This window comes from Cyprinodon tularosa, unplaced genomic scaffold (genome assembly GCF_016077235.1).
Source record: "Cyprinodon tularosa strain WSP-4 unplaced genomic scaffold, ASM1607723v1 ctg223, whole genome shotgun sequence".
Lineage (NCBI taxonomy): Eukaryota > Metazoa > Chordata > Actinopteri > Cyprinodontiformes > Cyprinodontidae > Cyprinodon > Cyprinodon tularosa.
In genome coordinates this window covers 5,347-28,338 of record NW_024038833.1, presented here as the reverse complement: position 1 = coordinate 28,338, position 22,992 = coordinate 5,347, and the positions used below count along the sequence as shown (strand labels likewise).

Below are 22,992 nucleotides of genomic sequence, written 5' to 3'. Positions count from 1 at the left end.
TTCTTCTCAGAATTCTGACTTTTTTCTCAGAATTTTGACTTTTTTCGCCATATTAAACTGACATAAAATTTAAAAATCAGTTAACTTTTTTTTTCAGTGGCCCCAATCCTCTTCCATATATATTACACACTGGACACAGAAAAAAAGTAAAACAAGAAAAAAAATTGACTTGAATAATTCTTGATTTTAAACTGTAAAAAAGGAAAAATATAACAAGATTTTTTTTCTTACTCTATTATTTAAATGTCTTCCTTCTATCCTTCCTTTTATGCCTCCTCCCTCCCACCTTTCCTTCTTCATTCCTTATCCCCTCCCCCTCTTTTTCCCTTCTTTCTTCCATTTGCCCTTACTTTGATATCTTATCCGGCCTATTTGTGTCCCTCCTTTCTTTCATGGTGTCCTTCACTCTTCCCTGCCATAATTTATTCCATATCATCCCATCTTTCCCTCCTTTAAGCTCCGCCATCAAAGTTAATTTGTATAATAGGGTTTCCTTCTCAGATGAATTCAAGCAGCGGGTTTATTGAGTATAAACTCGCCTTTAATGCCTGTGTTTCTTCTTCTATAACCAGGAGTCTCCCATTCCGCGATGGGAGGAGTTTGCGCTGGAAGCCACAAAACTTTTGCTTGTCGTGTGTTTCGTCGCCACGCCTCTGCGCGTTTTTTCTTCCCGAGCGCTGATTTCATACCAAATTTCTAATTTACATCCTACTTTTTTAAAAAATTTACTTCTGTCAATGTCTGTTTTTTATCGTTTAATTTCGGAGCTATGTTTTTGTAGAAGCTGGTTCGTCTGAGGGAAGTTGGTCCCAGTGAAAGCGGAGCGGGGAAGCCGTTGTGAGGTGAGAGCAGCTCCCAGATCTCCTTCTTTGTTGTGCTGCAACTTTTTCATGCCGCCGCCGCCGCCGCCGCTGCTGCTTCGCTACGTGTATGCTGGAAGTTTTGGGATATTTGGCATATTTTGCATTTTTCCCGCCGAGTACTTGCTGAATCAGACCGCCGACTGTTCAGCAGACAGTAGTTGTTTTATGTAGTTATCTAAGAGTGATATAACCGATTACTTTTCTACATCTTCTGGATTGTGTTTGTAGTTTGTTACGGTTTGATTAGCCCCCAAGCTAACACGTTAGCATAGCAGTTCTAAAGAGTTAGCAACTTTAGCTTATCTAATAAGAAACTAACAGTGACGTTAACGACACCGTGGCTTTTTTTGTTGTTTGTTTTTCAGCATTTTTGGTAGAATATGTTTTTTTTGTTGAGTTTTGTCAACTCGCATTTAACTAAACGGCTTTATTTTCCTCCATGCTAGCTACTCTTGTTGGAAAAGTTTCGCTATTAGTCGGTAGGAAGCCTCAACAGAAACTACGCCTTGTTTATACTTTACGGCTTCATTTCTGATTCCTAGGGGGGGATTTCTGCTATATATCGGCTTTATGAGATTCTTTAAATGTTTTTTCTTTTTTTGGGGGGGCCGTGAATTGAAGTTGCAGATTAAATGAGTGATGAAACAGAGCTTGGGTAATCATGTCCCTTGCTGCCTCCATTGGTGCAGAAGGCAGCATGTGTCCTTTCACAGTTTGCTGAGCTCATAGTTTTATTTAGCTCAGTGCTTTACTGAACAGCTGACCTTTTGGCCACTAGGAGCTAAAATGAAAACGACGCAACCGCATGAACCTCCTGCCCATAATGTCCTGACAGCCTAGTGTTTGTAAAGCACCGATTCCTCTTTCTTTTCCGGCCAATTCCCATTATTGGTTCCCTTTGAAGCCTGATGTAACATTAGGATTAAATCACAACAGGTACCTTTTTGTTTGGTTATTTTACAAAGGTGGGCACTTTTTAATTAAAAGGAAGTCTGATTTTTTGTTTGTTGGTGACTGAACCAAAAAAGGTTAATTCTTATTTTTGGTTATATGGTTATTGTGTGGAATAAAAAACATGTAACCAGTCACTCATTGATCAGTAAAATCAATGGAATTGACTGACTGAATGATTAGTCAATCTCAACATTGTAATAAGGTTTGATCAAATCAATATGAATTAACTGCTTTGCAATCTATCTCTGATGAAATATGATACATGTTTAAATGCTCACTATATTACGTTAAACTTAAATACTATGTTAACTTATTAAAGCAGGGGCCTTGAACGTTTTCCAGGCTATAGACCCTCAAACTGATGACAAGATGGAGCGGGGACCCCCTTATTACGGTATATATATGGTGTGAAATTGTGTTATATCAAACTGGTCCTATAGTCACTCTATTACAGGTGGTGTAATGTAACAAAAGTAATTTCTCCCTGGGATTATTAAAGTATTTCTGATTCTGTTTCCTAGCTGATGGGACAGGTGTTGTGAATGAAACGGTGCCCAGCTTGAACGAGCTCCTGTGTGTCGCTGAATGTGTGCATTGATGACTGAAGGACATCTTCTGCCTCCATTTATCTGTTTACTACATGGTGTAGAACTCATGTTAATGTGTATTTAAAGACATTTCAGTTAGTGGAAAAAAAATTCAAGGGAATTATAAAAAAAAAAAAGTATAATCAACCAAAACTTTCACAACCCCCATGCAGTACCTCGGTGGACCCCCTAGGGGTTGCACATCCCCTATTGAAGATCTTCTTATTAAAGTAATATTAGCATGATTAATATAAAAACTGGGGATGTCTGGCAATCCAATATTGATATCAGAGATTGTTGCCATATCTGCCAAAAATTGAATATCAGTTTATAAAGCCTTACCTCTAAAAATCGCAGATATTAGAAAGCTCATAGAATCACTTTGCTTCGATCTGCTTTGTTCAAAGTTTATTTTAGTCTGAAAAATAACACTTGATAAAACCTTTTCTATCATTCCAAACTGTAAAATAAGCAAAATTATGTAGGATTCATGCCAATATTTTTATCAGGTCAATGTCTGTATCGGTCAATATTTTCAGCTGCAATATCGGTATTGGACATTAAAAAGTTGTATCACGACACTCCTGATATCAACCATAATAATGTTCTGGTTTAAGCCAGAAAAACATTGATTAATCAACAGGGGAAAACGACTGGGCTGCTGATCTCTAGAAAGGAGTTATAAATATTTTCCAGATGTTGATCACTGGATGTTTGATTTGTTGGAATACAAGTAAAGAAGTTGGCGTCTTTTTGTAGGGCTGAAACAATCGGTTTAATCATGATTAATGGATTATTTAAATAATTGTCAACTAATCTATTGCCCATACTGGGACAAAAAAAAAGCTACTGAACTGATTAGGTGGAGACTGTAAAACATGCCTTAAGCTGACAGAGCAACCCACTTAGAACATTAATTATATCAAAATTGTGAGGGGGGAAAAAATCATTTTGTATTTAAGATAAAGAGAAAATATCAACTGTCAATATGCTGTATCCAGAAATCCTCAAGTGGAAAGGTTTTAGTTTTACCTGGTTTAATTCTGTAAAAAACATCTTTAAGGAACCTTAGGCTGTCCAATTATTAATTGAAAAAAGAATCGAAGGATTAACTGATTTGCAAAATAATCATTAGTTAAGTTTTTTTTTTTTTTTTTAAGAGCAGCAGACAAGGAACTGCATATTACTGTAGTTTTTTTCCCCCATTATTATCCAGTAAACTCAAAAAACAAACAGTAACACTCTACCATTTTAATTTCTTTTATTTATGTTTTAGGGGTTTCACAATATAACAACTTTAATCCTGATATATCAATATTGCAGCTTTGAGTACCAATCCGTAAAGTTAAAGTTGATCCATTTTGATATTTCCCTGATGGGCTATCGGTCCAAACCACATATATTTTGATTATTTTTTTAGTTTCGCATATTAGAAAAAGCGGGTTGACCAGTGGAGCAGTAGGTAGCACTGCTGCTTTGCAGTAAGAAAGTTCTGAATTCACTTCCCAGCCCAGGGTCTTTCTGCATGGAGTTTGCATGTTCTCCCTCTGCATGCATGGGTTCTCTCCAGGTACTCCAGCTTCCTTCCACAGTCATAAAAACATGACTGTTAGGTTAATTGGCTTCTCTAACTTCTCCTTAGGTGTGAGTGTAAAAGGTTTGTCCTGCTTGTCTCTGTGTTGCCCTGCGATGGACTGCCGACCTGTCCAGGATGTATCCCGCCTCTTGCCCATTGACAGCTGGAGATAGGCACCAACACCCCTCGAGATCCCAGCAAGGATAGCATGAAGGAAAATAAATAAATATTAGAAAAAGCGTTATCAAGTCATAATACTCAAATAGAGAACAATAGTCAACACCAATAGGTATAAAAACAACCCTTTTACTATTGACCAATGGATTAAATAAACTAGACACTCCTAGTGTGTGACTGTGTATTTTTCGTTATAAAGCATTGCAGATGTTGATGCCATTCTGATCCACTGCTACAGTAAACTTAATATTAGACCAGCAGTCATTTTGCTCTATGAAACATCTGAGCAGATACCATACAGCACCATAGAGGTTTAAATATATTTTCTTTTCAAGATTCCAAGTTTGTCTGGTCGCTGTGGAAAATGTTCAACGCTTTCAGCAGTAACTGAATCTGGGAAGACTTGTAAGCACAGTGTACAGTATAGGCCCACCACAGCAGGGAAGTTCAGAGACCACACTAATGCTCTGTGGTTGTTGTGTGGTTGGGATCATTTTTGCCACAATCTGGAAAACATTACACATCAGGGAGCTTTCACACACATTGTGAATGTGTGTCTGTGTTCAAAGAAAATGGGGGTCATCCATAACAATGACAGCCTTTATTTTCTTTTAAATGCAAAGGTTTCTAACTTTGGGGCACGTCTTTAAGTTAGATGAGTAGATAAACAAAACAACAGGTTTTGTTAGTACGTATATGCAGGTTTAAGTAGCATTTGTTTTGTCTTCTGGCCAGATCAGTTATCTCCGAATTAGACCTTATTAGTGCATCTGTAAGCTTGAAATAATCAAGTTAAACATTATTGAGAAGTTATACTACAATTCATTAGCTGCTTAGGTCTTTGAGTCTGAATGCTTAGCTCTGTTAGTGCTCACAATGGAAATGGAAAACAATTTTAGATGAAACTGATACTACTCTGCTAAGTTTAATCATATTTCTGGTTGCAAGGCATTTGTCATGCATTTCAGCAGCCTTGCAGTTGGTCTTATTTTGAAATCTAGTTTAGATAGAAAAATCTAAGTATCCTGTAATTTACAAAACCTCCAACATTTGAAAATATTTGATCTCAACCAAGGAGCTCATTAAGGAGGATCGATATTTTTAAAGCTATTTTTTTTTTTGGCAGATTCCCATTTTCGTTGTCTTTAGAAATTTCTGATAATGAAGAGACATCAGGTAAAAGTTCAGAAATCTACTCAGGCTGCAATATATTAGAAATCCAGGCTTTAAATATGGATATATGCCATGTCTCCTTCCGCGGCGGAAGGAGACATGGCTGTTGTTGGGCTCGCTGTCTGAATGACGGCGCGCACTGATACGAACAGAGAGAAAATAGGACCAATTGATAACGACGTGTGACTTTTTCCACTACAATCTTTTTGGGATGCAAAAATATCGCTCTTTTGAACACATAATGTTTTGGGAAGAGAAAAGTTTTATTTCGCTGTTCCTAAAAACCTGCCGGACTACTTTTGGCTTGACCAAAACTGGACGATAACTCTGCTCACAGGACGCTGCCAGGGGGAAGTCAGTGTGATTGCATGCCGCTGGTGATGGGGATGCCATAGAGATTCATGTCAAAAATACCGAACTATCCCTTTAAGAACTATAATATATAACAATAGATACGGGCATTGTTCAAAGTGTTAATTTTCATATACTTGTCCGCATGCTGAATCAATAATTATTAATGTTAACAGGAAGGATTAATTAATAGGAGCAAAGCAGTATCACATCCTGTTTAAAAACTCATTAATGCAGAGTTCACATTTTGAACTATATTAAGTTTATCTGTAACAAAGCTGGTTTTACATAGTTTCACATGTGTGTGAATGTTCACATGTTGTAAAATCTCAACTCCAACCTTTGCCCTGAGTTTTCTAAATGAAAGCCAGTGTTTCCACAGTGAAGTTTGTATATTCAGATTTATTTTTAGTTTGATTGTGTACAGTATTTCTTCTATTTCTGTAAACCTTCCTGATTGTAGTGCCTTTTAGTCTAATTTATCTCAAAACACAAATTACTGTCTTTTTTCGCCGTCTGGTATTGTGGCGTACTCTGTAATGTTTTGAAATGTGGAAGATACTTATTTATTCTATTTTTGTTACTGCTGTTTATAGCATAATTAGGCTTTAAATGCACAGTAATCATAAAGTCATTTGCAACCCTCAAAATCAAGCAGATCTTATTAACAGATCTTCAGCCCATTTTTCCCAGGAAGCCCTGCAGGAAATCTCACTTTGTATTTCATCTGTTGTAGGTGAGCGTGTTGCTGGAACCGTCATCATTGCGTCGGAGTGGAGTTGCCGAAGCAGCCCTGATGGGGCGCAGGAGGAGAGCGGTAATGGAGAGGGACTGGCTGATGGGGCTGACCGTGGATTGGACGGTGACCCTGAAGGAGTGTGGAGTCCAGACATCGAGCAGAGCTTTCAAGAGGCGTTGGCCATCTACCCTCCATGTGGGAGGAGAAAGATCATACTTTCAGATGAGGGCAAGATGTATGGTGAGAAATCTTCTGTCCTTGGATGACTATCAATGGCCAGCTTTCTTTAACTCCTTTAATCATAAGTTTACTAGATAGGTTAGAATCTTCTCTGCCAAATCTTGAGAATGGTATTCCTCAATCTCGGTTACTTGAATATTCTGAAACAGTGAACAACTGGCAGGTTTTGGACAAACTAGTATATTAAGTTCTTTAGTCAGTAACAGATATATTTTAAACGTTCATTGCTATTAATATAGATGATTATGATCAAATTTATGATCTGAATATCACATACAGGGTTCATAAATCATTGAAAATGCTTAATTTTAATGTTGTGTTTTAAGGTTTAAAACAATGCCTGAATTTTCAGTCTGGTGCTTGTAAATGTTTGATATTGTAATGATACACATTTTACTTTAAAGAGAGAAATAAAATAGCGAAATAAAAAAATATTTATGGCGTAGCCTTATGCCACGTTTTGTCTCAGTGATGCGACATAGCTCCCACGTGGACGAAACGTTGATCGAGCATGTTGGGAGGATTTCATTTTAATCAAATGTGGCTGGAAAATATAAAAATTGAGCAAACCAACATTTGGCAAAATGCAAATATGCAGAAAAGATTTTGCTCTTTTTGCATGTGGAGTTTGAACTCTAGTCATAGTGAATAGTAAGTAACACAGGCACTGGCTACAACATTAGCTATACAGGTTTTCTTTGAATGTATAACAACCGCTAGATACATGCTAGGCATGCGTGACATAGAAGCACTGCTATAGATGTGTAGGCGTGTGTGATTCTGACAAGGTGTGCCAACCGAGTTTTCTCCACCACAATATGCATCCTCTGCGTCGGGAGAGAAGTCGGTGTTATGACAAAATCTGGGACCCATCTGTATTGTGACTCAAGTGCCTGCTGTGACGGGGCAAACATTTTTCAAGTAAAAATAAACTTCCAAAGTCGAATTCAGGTTGCAATCAAATCAACAATCAGAAGTTGGTAAATAAACCTGATTGTTTTATGGATGGGCAAACTCTCATGTGGGGTTTTGGTACCTGTGTCAAACAGTGAGTGAGACACTAAACATTTCCTGGTTCTGAGGGAAGAAGCGGAGGGGCTTGACTCCCCCAGATTCATCATGTTAGGACATAAAAAAGTGTTATTACATATATTAAAATGGATTTTTGTAAGTTACAAAGATTAAGAAGACATTTGCCGTGAGACTTCACTGTCCGGTGGAACTGAACATCGCCATTTACCCCCCAGTAGAACGATTCAATGGTGAGAGCCGTCAGTGGAGCCCAAAGTCTTTCACTGCTGGTCCTTTACATGTTTAAATAAATCATGTTGGGGGTTGTTTTTGTTTTTCTGATTATCATGTTCATGGGGGAGAGTGTAGATAATTGTGAATCGCTTTACCTGCATTTTTTTTTTCTCATTTTTTTTTTCTCGCAGTGAGCTCATCATACTCTGTCTACTGCTTGTTTCAAATCTGTTGTATTCGGTGTATTGATGCGTTTTGACGCGCCTCACCTCTAAAGGATTTTTTCCATTGCTAGATGCAAACTTCACTTTATTCCAAAAGCACAAAAGTACCACATGTCAGTTCTTAGGATTTGCTGCTGCGCTGCACAGTGTAAAGGAACGAGGGTGAGATTGGTAACAAAAGACGGTGATCTCTGATCACATACCTGTTAATGAAAACCAGCTGATTATGATCGATGACCGATTGATTGACACACCACTAGTTAAGGTACTGGATCAGCTTGAAAACTGTCCTCGAAAGTCCTTCAAAAGTAATTGAATTTGAGGATGAAAACCCTACATACACTCTGCACATGGGACCAATTAAAACACAAATCTACTATTAACTCAGACCAGGTCATAAAATATGAGTCGATGAAAAGAACGAGAGCCAGGATAGAAGCGGCTGAAATCAGCTTCCTTTGCATCTGTTGTTTTTTGCTCCCTGGATACTCCTTCAGGATTTGTTCCAGGCAGGTCAAGGCAGGAGGAGGTCCAGGACACACTGGAGGGCCCGTAACTCTCAGCTGGTCTTGGTTTCTGCTGATACTGCTGCCTTTGTAACGCGGTTCCTGATAAGTTAATGCCAGCACTGCTTTAATTGGCACGTTGCTCGTTTGCATCATTTAATCAGCGCTCGCTAATCAGGGCTAAAGGAGATGGTCAAATTTATTTACCCATTTTAATAGCAAAAGTTAAAAAGCACCAGCTTATAAAACAAATAAAGACGCATCAAATCCCCAGTCATTGACAAATGCTGTAAATCAGACTGTGTAGAAATCTCAAAACATCATATCGCAATTATTGAAAAAAATTGATATTCACTGATATTGAATGTTTGTTAACCCCTAGTAGGTGTCGACTGGATAGTTTGCAGGCCAATCAGTCACATTAATACCAATGTTAATAAAGCGGGTATCTGTACCTGTGGCAGTGTGGTCACAAACTACATCCATGAGAGACTCTACGAAGTAACCGTTTCGATCACTTTCTTTTCTCTTCAATGTGTGTTTGGTCAATATACGTGGCGTCGTGTCTTCTCCTCGTGTTTTGCATTTTTATTAAAACTTACAGTAATACTTGCACCTTTAACTGTTTACGGTTTTACTGCTCACTGTGCAATTTCAGATTGCTATTCGTAATTTTGTCCAGTTTGTGTTTATCTCTTAATAAACAGGTAAGTTTGGTGTTACCAAGCATTGTGTTTTATTCAATCTCACCTAATTCAGCTGGCTAGATGTTATCAAGAGTACTAAAACCCTTTTCAACATGAGTCTTACAACTAAGGCTAAATACTTTAACTTAAACTTAAATACATGCTCGGATAGGCTGGTATCGGCCAGTTTTGGTATCGGATCGGAAGTCCCAAAACAATATCGGTATCGGATCGGAAGTGCAAAAACCTGGATCGGGACATCTCTACCCTGGACCCCCGGTAACTTCTCAGTACTTTCCATTCTTCCTATGGAGTCTGAGACCTTTAGTTCAACTGGAACTTTTTGAAAACATTTTTATTTTTTGTCGCTAGCCCATGTTAGCCTTCTGATGTGTGGTTCAGTTGTAGCTTAACACAAATATTTCCGCCATATCCTAGATATTTGTATGTGGGTTGCTTCTTAAAGCTATGCAGCTCTAGCTGCAGTCCAATTATTATTTATCCCTCCAAATGTGTTGACTCTGCTTGCCACACAGTAGCTGAAGTTATCTCCATTACTTGTGCTCTGTTTTTTCCACCAAATAGCTTGAATAAAGGCGTATTCCGGTTGCACACATTAAGACTGTCGGTGGACTTTAAAAACCTGACAGATCCCACACATTGGATTGAATAAAATAGTTGGAACATGTTTGATCTTACAGTGTGCAGCCACAAGACCCTAGGATATCAGGCCAAAAAAATCCATAATGTTAAATATCCCTGATTTGAAGTCAGGTTGGTACATATGTCTTTCTGAACTAACTGTATCCTAATTAAAAAAAAAACAAAAACAAAAAAAACAGGAATATCATGATGATCAAGGCGTCCCCAAATATTGGAGGACGGTAAAAGATTGAGGGAACAACCTGAACAATAATATTGCAGTGGGAACCAGGGATTATCATCCTTGTGGGTGGTGTTGATAGTTGTTAGATCAGGGGTGTTCCCCACTTCTCTATAGGTCTGCATTTAATATTTATGCGTCTGGTATTCTGGGAGGCAGAATGTGAAGTTTTGGCTACGTTTAACAAAGTTAAGTCTGCCCTTCATTTCCTTCTAAATAGCTTTGTTGAGTCTTTCGTATCAAAGTTGTTCTTAGCAAGTTGTTGAAAATTTGAAGCTAAAATAGTGAACAAAAACAAATTTTATTAAAAATAGCCAGGGACTTTGTTTTAGTCATCTATAACTGACCTTTCCTTGGACTCCTTCATGTTCCAATTTTAGACCCCATTTGTTTATGTTTTCTGCTCCCTCCCTTCCAGAAGGGGCCATATTGATCAAAAACAGAACATAAGATTGAAGTGTAATTATATGATCACTTCAAAGCCTTGTTTGTTATCAGCCCTTCTTGCTGACATGGTAGTTTAACTAGCGATTATCCTGCAGGTTTTTTTTAGAGGTGACTTCTGCGCTCGGGGGGTCAGAGGACAGCCGAGTAAGATGACATGAGTCAAATCACAGTTAACATTTTGTTTTGTGCACTGGTAGCTTAAAGGAATAGTATACCCAAAACATGATTAGCCTTCATTTTCTACTCACCCCCATGCTGAACAACACTCTGGAGTACTTTTTTGATATCTCAAATGCATCTGGAGATCTGGGAGGCTTCTTGCTGTCTGCTGACATTCAAATAATGTAGGTCTATGGTGCCCGAGACAGAAAGGTCCATAAAAGTCCACAAAAAACGTGTCAATATTCCTCCATACTGCTCGTCCAATGTATTCCAAGTGTCCTGAGTGGGTAGCATCCAGAATTTACTCGAAACGAAGTCATTTAGAATGTTTTTAGAGCATAAACAGTAGTGTATAGGATTTCCTGAAAGCGCGCGCCTGCGCGTTCAGGACGCTACGGAAGCCGGCAGACCAAACCAGATGAAAGTGCGCATTCAGCGTCTGCTCTGCCGATAATGCAAGCGTAGAAGAAGAAATGTGCTGTTTACCTGTGCAAAGAAAGAAACAACGAAAGAAAAATGTCTGAGGACTTCAGTGTTGAGGAAGAGCATGAGTTCTTTGCCGAGCTGAATGCGCTGGTTTGGTCTGCCGGCTTCCGTAGCGTCGTGAACGTGCATGTGCGCGCTTTCAGGAAATCCTATACACTACTGTTTATGCTCTAAAAACATTCTAATTGACTTCGTTTCGAGTAAATTCTGGATGCTACCCACTCAGGACACTTGGAATACATTGGACGAGCAGTATGGAGGAATATTGACACGTTTTTGTGGACTTTTATGGACCTTTCTGTCTCGGGCACAATAGACCTCCATTATTTGAATGTCAGCAGACAGCAAGAAGCCTCCCAGATCTCCAGATGCATTTGAGATATCAAAAAAGTACTCCAGAGTGTTGTTCAGCATGGGGGTGAGTAGAAAATGAAGGCTAATCATGTTTTGGGTGTACTATTCCTTTAAGTATTACTTCACACTGCTCTGTATTAATTTTTATTGGATGTGCATTTTCAATTATCTTTTTTCATCATGTTTTATTTAAGGCTTTGATTCCCATTTGGGACTCCCTCCACTGTTGGGTTGCCATGAATCTGCTGGCATTTTGGTCTGCTTTAGATTTTTGTATTTGAATGATGTGTCCTGTAAGAAAGACATTAAACCGGTTAGGAGATGAATTGCATTTGCAATATAATCGCAATTTAACAAAACACAATTTTCAATTCTCAGAGGTACTGGATTTTTAAGAAACTTTTTTTTAGTTTTTTAGCTTGGATGTAAGGAGAGCGGAGACAGAGGAAACTATGTAATCCTATTACTAAGGGTATGCTGGCCTGACGTGGTATGCTGAGCTGAAGGAACACTGGACCAGAGCGGAGCAAATTTTAATTCCATGTGGAGTACTTTCTTGTAAGTGGCGTATACAAGGGAGCTCGATGATTGGTTGCAAACAATCCTCTGTATAAAAAAAGGCATTTGTGTATCGAGGTGCGTGAGGAGAGTCTGAAAAATCAACACACAAATGCCGTGAAGTTTAAGACCGCTGGTACTTTGTAAATTAATTTATAATTGTTTATGGACCAGAAATCATCTAATCATGTGCTGTGCATGTCTGAATCTTGTATGCTTACGTGAATCTTGCTGTGTGTGTGAAGCTTGTCTTGTGCACGTATGAATCATATGTGTGTATTTGGGAAAATTAAGACCGATTTTAGCTCCATAAAGAATTAACCGATGAATTATTTTTCCACCTAAAAATTAGGACTCCTTAGAAAATCTTTGTGTGGCTAACCAACTGATACCCCGTCCAAGCAAGTATTGCTGAGCCAGCAGGCCTTCTGCTGTGTAATCATCATGCTATACAGCAATGCTAAGTGATTAGCATGTTACAGATGATTGAATAGAGATGCCTCATCTGGTGACATCATCCCGTCATGTCTTCGTCAGCTCCTCTACATTTTTCACTATATCTTATCTCACTAAATCTACTTTGAATTAAAAGGCTTTGCACTCTTTCACCAAAAATATTACTCTGCCTCTTTTATACAGCCCCATCAGGTTTCACATGTATAAATCTTATTTCTGCTGGTGTTTTTTTTTTTTTTTTTTTTTTTGTCGGATGAAGCATGTCTAAAGAGTAGTATTTGGGGGGGAAAACTCAACATTGTGGGGTTCCTCTTAGTTTCTAAAAATGGATTTGATAGCCAACAGCCTTCCATACTTATTCTAGTATTAGGTGCTTAGATTTTACACCCCGATCTTCTCACTCTCCAGTTGTACAATCAACAGTTATGTGCCTTATGTGGACTAGTTGCAGGCAGCAGATGGTTTGTGTCCTTGTGTTTGGGGAGGTGGAGTGGTCTGCTTTGTTTGAGTCGGCCTCTATTTTTTTGTGGGTTTTGGGGGAATTTTATGTTGTGCTAACTTAACTGATGTGACTCATCTGAGTCCCTGAGGGGCTCGGCCACTTCCTGGAAAGGCAATGGGATTGCTGACTGTGTTGCAACATAGACGGGATTAACCATCATACCTCCAGTCAAACTCCCCTGTGTGGCTCACCAGTTACGGTCAAAGACGAGCGAGGCAGAGGAAGAAAGCAGTGAACAGGGAGAATAAAGTAACCCCAGGCAGATAACCCCACTGTTTTTATTCTGCCAAACATCCTATTTGTCATTTGTTTTGAAATTCTGCAAGCAAGGACGGCCAGGCCAGGATCATAGTTTTTGTTTTTATGGGAGTATTATAAAGCCGCAGATATGTAAAGCCTTAAAAAAAAACAAAAAAAAAACAAAAGAGTTAAAAAAAATGTCTCTCGCACACACAAAGGCAATTTGAAAAATAAATGCTTCATGCTTATTTCTAAATGTGTGACTATTGGCTTTAATAAATATTCCCTCTCTTTGACTTCTTTTAATGAAAATACATTGTTCTATGATATTTTCTTTCTATGTTTTCTTCCACATCTTTATAAGCTTCATGGTCTGTGTAACAGACACAATCAATTATTCAATGTCAACAATTATTACAGAAATTGACTCATTCAAACAAACATCTTGACATATCACAAAGAACAAGATTAGTTCACAAACAGACTCCTGCTCTGGTATTATAACTGAATTCACCTTTATTTCACAGTTTTAGCCACTTAAAAAATACCTACCTCTACTTTATAATAGTTATGCTTTTATGGCGTTTGAGGTCCAGATAAATTATGATAGGCCTGATTCGGCCTACGGGCCTCAAGTTGGACACATGTCTTATATACTTCCTTTGTTCTGACCACCCAAATCAGTTGGGGAGACCCTGATATACTGCATGCATTGTCAAACATGGTATACCACTAAGATTGAATTACTTCATTCCAATGGGAAGACTGTGCTCAGGGTCCTAATTGGTATATTTCTTATGTGAATTCTAGGTCGAAATGAGCTGATAGCTCGCTACATAAAGCTTCGAACTGGGAAGACGCGTACCCGCAAACAGGTATGTACTGATACTTGTGTACAAATTGCATATTTGCCTGTTTCCAGATGTATCTAGAAATTCAGCTCCATTTTATTGAATGCTTTTTTGTTTGTTTAGCTTTAATGGATGTAGTTTATTTTGGTTGTTTTTAAATTGAAAGACCCTCCGTTTTGTTTTTATGGGGGTAATCTTGACCCCAAAGGTATCTAGTCACATTCAAGTTTTGGCTCGTAAGAGGGTACGTGAATACCAGGCAAGCATCAAGGTGGGTTCTCCCTGCATCAACTCTCCCTATACTCTATAGTTACAGTCCTCCTTCCTTCTTTTCCCCGTTTCCTCCCATCCTTTCCCCCTCATGCTGTCTTTCTTCAGGTCTCTAGTCACCTGCAAGTGTTGGCCAAGAGAAAGTCTCGTGAATTTCAGTCTAAACTGAAGGTACACAGGCTCACTGACTTTGCAGTGCTAGCAGCTTTGCTCTGCATGTGGCTCAAATCTAACTTTACCCGTTTTATCATATTGGAGCATTAAAATGCGTGTTGTTGTTGTTCAGTTGGTTGTTAAAGTTCCAACTGCACCTAACAGATTGGTCATTGTTCAAAGTTAAAAGTTAAAGGACTGTCACTGGTCACCTCTTGCAAATGTGTTATTTTTCTTTCCTTAGAATGCATTCTGTGTTTCATTAATAATCAACTAATATGTGTAGCTGCATGTCTGATGCATTTAGGGTCTGTCGCTGTGCTTTTGCTGCTTTTGCTTTTAGCTGCATGAAAGTAAAAGCCTGAATTTGAGCTCTGTATCCATTCACGGTGCAGAATTTAGGTCCTGCTTTGTATGTGCATTTGCAAAAAAAGATAATTATATCACAAGTCTTGTTTGCTTGCTGGCTGTAGCTGAGATAATTTCTACTTCTTTTATTTGGTGTTTTTCTGGTATTATGACTTTTGTTTAAGGGTTTTTGTTTATGCATGAGAGTTTGCCGACCCGCTCGTTCAGTTCAGAATATCTGTGGTATTTGGCAAATAATTGCATGAGATTACTTCGCTTGGTTAGTTTATCTGCGTACGATAAAGTGCATCAACGCCTGCAGACACACACACACGAGCAAAGTTGTAATATTCCTGTCATTAAGAGTTACACTAGCAAAAGTGGATGCAATTATAATCTGTCTTCCCGTTCTTCAATTTATTTTCCTCTTCATTCTACTTCCCTGTTATTTGGCCCTTGAGCCTTTAGTATAGTTTTGTTTATCATCATTTTGCACTGACTTCTTGCTTTTTTAAAAACAGAACTGTATTAATATCATTTAGCTCCAGGATGTTTGTTTTCTGGAATGATTAATTGTTACATGTTTAGTGTCCGGCTGAATATTTTGTCATTTTCCAAGCATAATTTTAGAACATTAATTTAAACTTAAACAATCACTCTCCAGATCAGTCAAAGAGCAGGCTCTGATAGAGGTACTCGATAAAAGGCAAAAAAATGTTTCTTATATATTATATTATGGTTGTTATTATTATTCATTTTCTACATAAAGCCTTTATATAGAACGCGTTTTCAACTCAGAGGTGCATGTGAGGAGAAAACAGAAACCCAGGGGGAAAACTGCCCCAAATGAGTTTTTATATTGCCCAACATCTGTCCCCTACCTGTTAAGTGTACTAAATTGAATTTATTACATGTCTTTTTTGCCATAGGCCATGAACTTGGTAAGTTTTGGTTACATAACTTCAGTTCTCTGCTTCAGGCTTTTGTTATGCTGTGTGGTTGGCATTATGTTATATTACTGCTAGTTTATATTGCAGCTCTCCTGCCATACTCAAAAACTCTATTCATTGCTTTTTGATTTGTTTTTAGTGGCTTTAGCTAAGTGCCGGTGATGGTTAGCTCTTCCAGCTTGGTGCGCCTCCCGCTTTGCTTTTTCTTAGCTCGGCTTTGCTGTCTTTCATGCTTTGTCTTTTGTTGTAACTGCATTGTTCTGAATTGAAATGAATGTTGGCTGGCTTGCTGTATAAAATGAGCCTTAAAAGTTGTCTGAGTGTTAAGCTTCATTAAAACTGATGGGGTTTTATCGTTGTCTGTTACTTTGTGTGTGTCCGTTCTTTCGTTTAGGATCAGGTATCCAAAGACAAGGCACTCCAGACAGTGGCCAACCTTTCATCTGCTCAGATTGTGTCAGCGAGTGTAATGAAACCTCAGACTCCCTTCCCTCCACCAGTCAGAGTGAGACACACACTAAGGGTGCTCCAGTTACAGGCCATCATTCTTTATCTTCCAAAAAATGTGGCGCTTTCTCTTTTTATTGGCGGTCACTCAAATTGTTGATCAGAAAATCCCTGCAGGTCATTTAAAAAGGGAGTAGACTCCAGTAGAGGGCAGCAAAAGTACACTACAGTACTTTTGCTGCCCTCTAGTGTAACTATGAATATTTCTATTAATTCTGCACCTTCAACAGATTTCTTACAAGTTTTTAGTTTTGTGTGAAAATCAGGATATCTGCAGAAGTATGTCTTTCCATTTCTGAAATATTTACATTTGATCACCTGTCTCATTATCAAAGCACTCCATACATCTATATCTATATGAGTCTATCCATCCCTCAGTTTTTCCATTAATTTAATCTAGTTCATTCAAATAGATAAAATTCACATCACATATCATCTGAAGGTGTTTTACAGAGATAATACGGTCAGATTGGTTAATCATACGGTGGTCCAATGTTTTTGAATGATCCAAAACAGAAGTAGCATTCTGGAAATTTGTGTGTAGTTAACCAGTGGCCCTCAGTTTTTTGGTGTCATAAGTGGGTTTAAGATTTTTCAGACTAGCTCCCTGACTAAGACCCTTAACCCTACAATGCTCCCCGGGTGCTGCAAGCTGCCCACTGCTCCCTAAACATAAGGGGTTGAAATGATAAATGGATTGTATTATTTTACTCTAAATGGAGCCGAACAGCTGTGGAGCCTTTAATGCTCACTAAACAGAATAAAATCCTGAAGACAGTAAGGAGGTAAACATTAGCATCCCAGCTAACCGGGAAATGTTAAAACCTCTAAGTGACTGTTTAGCAGTCAGTAAGCAATTAGATCCAGTCTTTTTTTTTTTTTTTTTTTTACTAAAACTTTAACATTTTAAATAGCGTTAAATAAATGTGGCTGCTTTATTTGGTATCTGTTTCAGTAGATCAGGCTCTCGGTAACCGTAATTGGTCCCAAATCTCCTGATTGGAGCACCCTTAACAAAAACTAGACACACATCTTTCTTTTATTTACATTTTCTTTGGTAAAGTCTAAAATGTCTGACTAGATTTTATTCTCCTTTGCTCCTCAGTACTGGCCTGGCCCTGTACCGGGACAGCCTGGACATTCTCAGGAGTAAGTCAAGCTTTAAGGTTCAAAACGAATATCTTCCTTTCCGGTTCTTTTTTAGCAACTCATTTTCAATTCTTCAACTTTCTAGCATCAAGCCCTTTGCACAGCCTCCATACACTACATTACCAGCGCCTGTCCCTCCACCCATCAGTAAGCCTCCAAACCCAAACTGTGATTTACTACATATGTAGAAATTCCTTAATTAAACCTTTACATGTTTCAATGTGAAACAGGTTATGAAACGTTGCCGCCACCTCGGCCTACAGCCATCGCCGCACCTGTATGGCAAGACAGAACCATCGCTTCTGCAAAACTACGCCTACTTGAGTACTCTGCTTTTATGGAGAATCAAAAAGACAGAGAAACGGTACCTTTAATGATTCTAATAATATATTGTTTTGGTTTTTTTTCTCCAATAAATGTTGTTTTACTCTCATTTCTTGCTTCGACATTTCTTTCTGCAGTATAAACACCTTTTCGTTCACATTGGACCATCAAATCCCAGCTACAGCGACCCGGTTTTGGAGTCTATAGATGTGAGACAGATTTATGACAAGTTCTCGGAAAAGAAAGGAGGCTTGAAGGAGCTGTATGAGAAGGGGCCTCACAACGCGTTCTTTCTCGTCAAGTTCTGGGTTAGTGCATATAGACTGTCAATGGCAGGCTAAGTCACATAACCTCATATAGCACCAGTCAGTCATTCTTCAATGTTTTTAACTGATGTAAAAATTAAACAGTTTTGCATGAATAAAAAGTAATAAATCAGAATTTTGCCTGGTGTTTTATGGTTGGCAGCTTTGATTGAATCTTTTCCTTCGGTGGGTCATGTTCTCGTTTCAGGCGGATCTGAGCGGTGACATTGAAGAGGGCTCTAGCGCATTTTACGGAGTGAGCAGCCAGTACAGCGGGACAGAAAACATCACCATCAGTGTCTCCACCAAGGTTTGCTCCTTTGGAAAGCAGGTGGTGGAGAAGGTGGAGGTGAGAGACCCGACTGTGATCCTGATGCATAGAAAGACCTTTAGATATGTGTTGTGACCCCTGTTGTGTTTTATTTCCTCCCCCACAGACCGAATACGCTCGGTTAGAAGGAGGAAAGTACATGTTCCGTATCCATCGCTCACCTATGTGTGAATATATGATCAACTTCATCCACAAACTCAAACATCTGCCAGAGAAATACATGATGAACAGTGTGCTTGAGAACTTCACTATTCTGCAGGTATTTTAGACCAGTTACAACCTCTTCTTTATGATGAACATTTCTGTATTTAGGATCACTGTATAGCTTTCTAAGGTCTACATCAGGAGTCTCCAACCTATTGCTAGTTTTGAGTAGCAGGTGAAAGGATTTCCAAATTTAACCTAAACTTAATACCCAAGTTTGGTCGTCCTTTTAAAGTTGCACTTTTGGCCTATCAAAGCTCATCTTGGTCAATATGATCCTCCCTCCTCATGTACATACTTCTATTTGTAAACCAGCTGTCAATCAATTAGTTGCGTTGCACTCTTGGCCTAGCTTGGTTACAGCTGTCCTGTCATCGCCCTGCTTCAGCACAAGTGCCGCAAAGAAGTTAAAAACATACAATTTCCACTTAGAGTGAGAATGTAACTTTTTATTCACAAATGTCAATGACAAGTGCATGTTTCTGATCTGTGGGTCGAGCATGGCTGTAAGGAACTGATGTAACATGGAGCGGCATCTAACCAAAGCAACTTCACCCCTGAGTTTCCCGCAGGAAGCTCCCTCCATCAAGAAAAAGTGAAGGAACTGAAGGTCGTGCTTCAAAAACAGCAGTCTTTGTTCCCCAAGCCTAAGAAAAAAGGCAAATGTTGCCACAGGATGATCATTTAAAGTTGCACACATACTCACAAAGCAAAAAAAAAAAACTTTACTGACGCTGCTATTGTAAAGAATGCTATAATAATAATAATAATAATAATTGATCTCACATTGGAGAAATTCGCTCTTTGCATTTAACCCATCCCCTTGGGGGACAGTGGGCTACAATTGTGCAGCTTCCGGGGAGCAGTGTGGGGTTAAGGGTCTTACTCAGGGACCCAGAGTAGCAGTCTGTGGGGATCAAACCGGGTACTTGCAACCTTCTCAAAGCATAGATAATGGAATCTGACTAACCTGTCGGGTAATTAGTCACCATGATTTTATATTCCGCCTCCAGTCATCTTTAGTAATCAGACACCATTAGGTTCTATCATCAAGTCTTGAATAGATTAATAAACATTTCTATCAGATATATTTCTTTTCTGTAAACTTTTATACAACTTTAATGCTTATATCTGTGGCAGTTTTCCATTCGTTGGACTTCTGGCATTGGTACAACTTGGAAAAATCTTAATGAATGGAAGTATATTAAAAGCTTGTGGTGTAGGGTGGCAAACGGCCACTTCAGAGGGAGGTTTTCAACAGACACAGTTCTGCAAAAATGAGTAATTGTTTAGTTTAAGAAATTCAATCCAAATATTCTCCCTACTAGACTTCATGGAAATGCCTATTTAACAATGTCTGGCTACAAAAAAAGATTTGAACAGTAAACTAAAACCTACTGTCAGAAACTGCTTCAATGGATGTTAATTTGTTTAGCTTTGCAAGTTAAGTGTGGAAAAATTGGCTCACATATCAGAAGCTAAGGACACTAATTCAGTTAAGGTTTTATGTAAATAAAGGTTACTTTTTGTAGTTTTTTCACCTCTAAAATGTAAAGTTTACCATAAAAAGTTCCTGTTAAACTGAGAAGTCCTAACCTTCCTGTTGTTCTTTGTCAGGTTGTGTCCAACAGAGAGACCCAGGAGACTCTGCTTTGCATTGCCTTTGTGTTTGAAGTGTCCACAAGCGAACACGGAGCTCAGTACCACGTTTATCGCCTCGTCAATGACTAGCAGCACACCTGGAGCAGAGACTCATCCGAATTTTAATACAAATGGCTTAAAAACACTATTTCCAGCTCAGCACACAGAGCCCCCAACTCCTTTACTCTGAACACACTTTTTGTTTTTACTTCTTCTCATTTTGTTGTTTTAAATTAGACCAACCGTCGCACCGTAGTCCTACCTTGTAGTCATGTGTACCGTTTTCATTTGGCGAACGGAGCAAGAAGGAAACATCCAAAAGCTGCCACTGAAATGTTTAATATCCAGCGTCAGTTTTGTTTTTCAAAGTTAGTAATGTGAGTTAACAGCATGGAGTAAAACTATAGAAAAGAAATGCAAAACTGACTAGAAATAAACTCTAGAAGTTTATATTTTATGGTTAAAAGATTTTATATAACTTGATTGATGCTGTAGTCAAGCATGTTTTTACACCGTAGGAAAGACTGATGTGTGACGAGTTTAAGTGTATTTTCTAAACAAATTTATTTTAGTTTGTCGTTTTAACCTGCCACATTGGCTTTTTTTTTCTCTCTGTATCTTTGAAAGGTACAATTTCTGTTACGTGGAAAATTATGGACTTTAAATCAGTTTGATCAAAACATTGGAGGATGTTATTTCCTGAAAGTCTCAGACAATAATGCACTACGCATAAAGATGTGCTGCTTGTCTTATTTATTTTTAAACACTAATATTTTGAGGCGAGAACAATATTAGGGAAGCATTAGTTGAATTGTTTTCAGTAGAACGTGGTGCAGAGATAAACTTTATTAGGATATTCACTCCTGCCTGCATGGAAATAACAAAAAATTCAAACTAGTTTCATACTTTTTATTGATTTTATGTTTTCGATTTTTTTATTTTTTAAGTTTATAAACAAAGACTGTCTTTACTCTGACTGTGCAGGCATGCTGGAGTATTTCTACCTCCACATGAGTTAAAGATAAGATTGTGCTAAGCTAAGGAGCACTGATGTATAGGATGTGTACACTACACTACATTTGTAATGGTACTATGTTTAAGCCAAAACATTAACACGTGTTTATAAGAGGTTTCTTTTGTATTTTACCTACACAGTGCAAAAACATGATAAATCATTGATGTATAGGTTGGATCTTGTTGTATGTTTGGTACAGATTACATAACACCCTAAGTGCATTGGGGTAGATTTTTACCTATCAACACTAACAAACTATCCATTTGACACTTTTATCTTTTGTAAAATATTTAGTAAACTGGTACGCATGGCTTTGACCCTTTATACATATAAATATATATATATTTGACGGCAACATAATCATGCTGGCCTGATGACCTTTATTACAGGAGGCGACTGATTCTGTTTTAAATAAATGGTTAAAATTCAATTTCAGTATCAAGTTGACGCCCAATACTGTTTTTTTTTTTTTTTTTTTTTTTTTTTTACAATCTGTGTTTGCAACATAATTCCTTTATTCAAATCCTCACAAAGAATAAAATATGTGCCTTTTATTCTCCACTAATGAGTTGACTTTTGTCGGATGGTGGAGATCAATGTGAAATTATTGGTTTAGGATTTTTTTTAAATAAACTTGCATCTTCAATTAAATGTTACATTTATTCTGTTTAGAGTTCAGTGTTTGAACCTTCTGTGAACTTGCCAGTAGAAGAAAAACGTGATGTTTGTATCCAGAACAATTTAAATGGATGCAACCCTGATGTTTTTTTGTAATAGGACAATACAGTCATGGCCAAAAGTATTGAGAAAGACACAAATATATTTTCACATGATCTGCTGCCCTCTGGTTTTCATGTGTGTATGTCAGATGCTGTCATCGCATACAGAAATACAATGTAATCATATGAGTAACAAAAGCTTCTGATGACAGAATGAGTTAATGCAGCAAGTCAATATTTGCAGTGTTGACCCCTCGTCTTCAGGATCTCTGCAATTCTCCCTGGCTTGCTCTCAATCAACTTCTGGACAAAATCCTGACTGATAGCAGTCCATTCTTGCACAATCAATGCTTGCATTTTGTCAGAATTCCTAGGTTTCCATTTGTCCACCCGTCTCTTGATGATTGAACACAAGTTTTCAATGGGATTAAGATCAGAGGAGTTTCCAGGCCATGGACCCAAAATCTGTTTGGTTCCGTGAGCCAGTTGGATATCACCTTTGCTTTATGGCAAGGTGCTCCATCATGCTGGAAAAGGCATTGTTCATCACCAAACTGCTCTTGGACTGTTGGGAGAAGTTGCTCTTGGAGGACATTCTGGTGCCATTCTTTATTCATGGCTGAGTTTTTAGGTAAGACCGCGAGAGAGCTGACTCCCTTGGCTGAGAAGCAACCCCACACGAATGGTTTCAGGATGCTTTACAGTTGGCATGACAAGACTGGTGTTAGCACTCACCTCGTCTTCTCCCAACAAGCTGTTTTCCAGATGTCCCAAACAATGGGAAAGGGGATTCATCACAGAATGTGACTTTACCCC

At 38.4% G+C, this 22,992-nt stretch overlaps 1 protein-coding gene across 1 annotated transcript; it reads left to right on the top strand.

Moving 5' to 3' along the window:
* Positions 1–574: 574 nt before the first annotated feature.
* tead3a (TEA domain family member 3 a) lies at positions 575–22,103 on the top strand. Its single transcript, XM_038286308.1, is given in 14 exon segments — positions 575–643; positions 645–842; positions 6,387–6,660; positions 14,220–14,284; positions 14,469–14,531; positions 15,961–15,972; positions 16,376–16,486; positions 17,594–17,637; positions 17,723–17,784; positions 17,868–18,001; positions 18,099–18,269; positions 18,475–18,615; positions 18,704–18,856; positions 20,419–22,103. Coding segments are annotated over 14 exon segments (1,596 nt in total). The 5' UTR covers positions 575–589; the 3' UTR covers positions 20,533–22,103.
* The last annotated feature ends 889 nt before the right edge of the window (positions 22,104–22,992 follow it).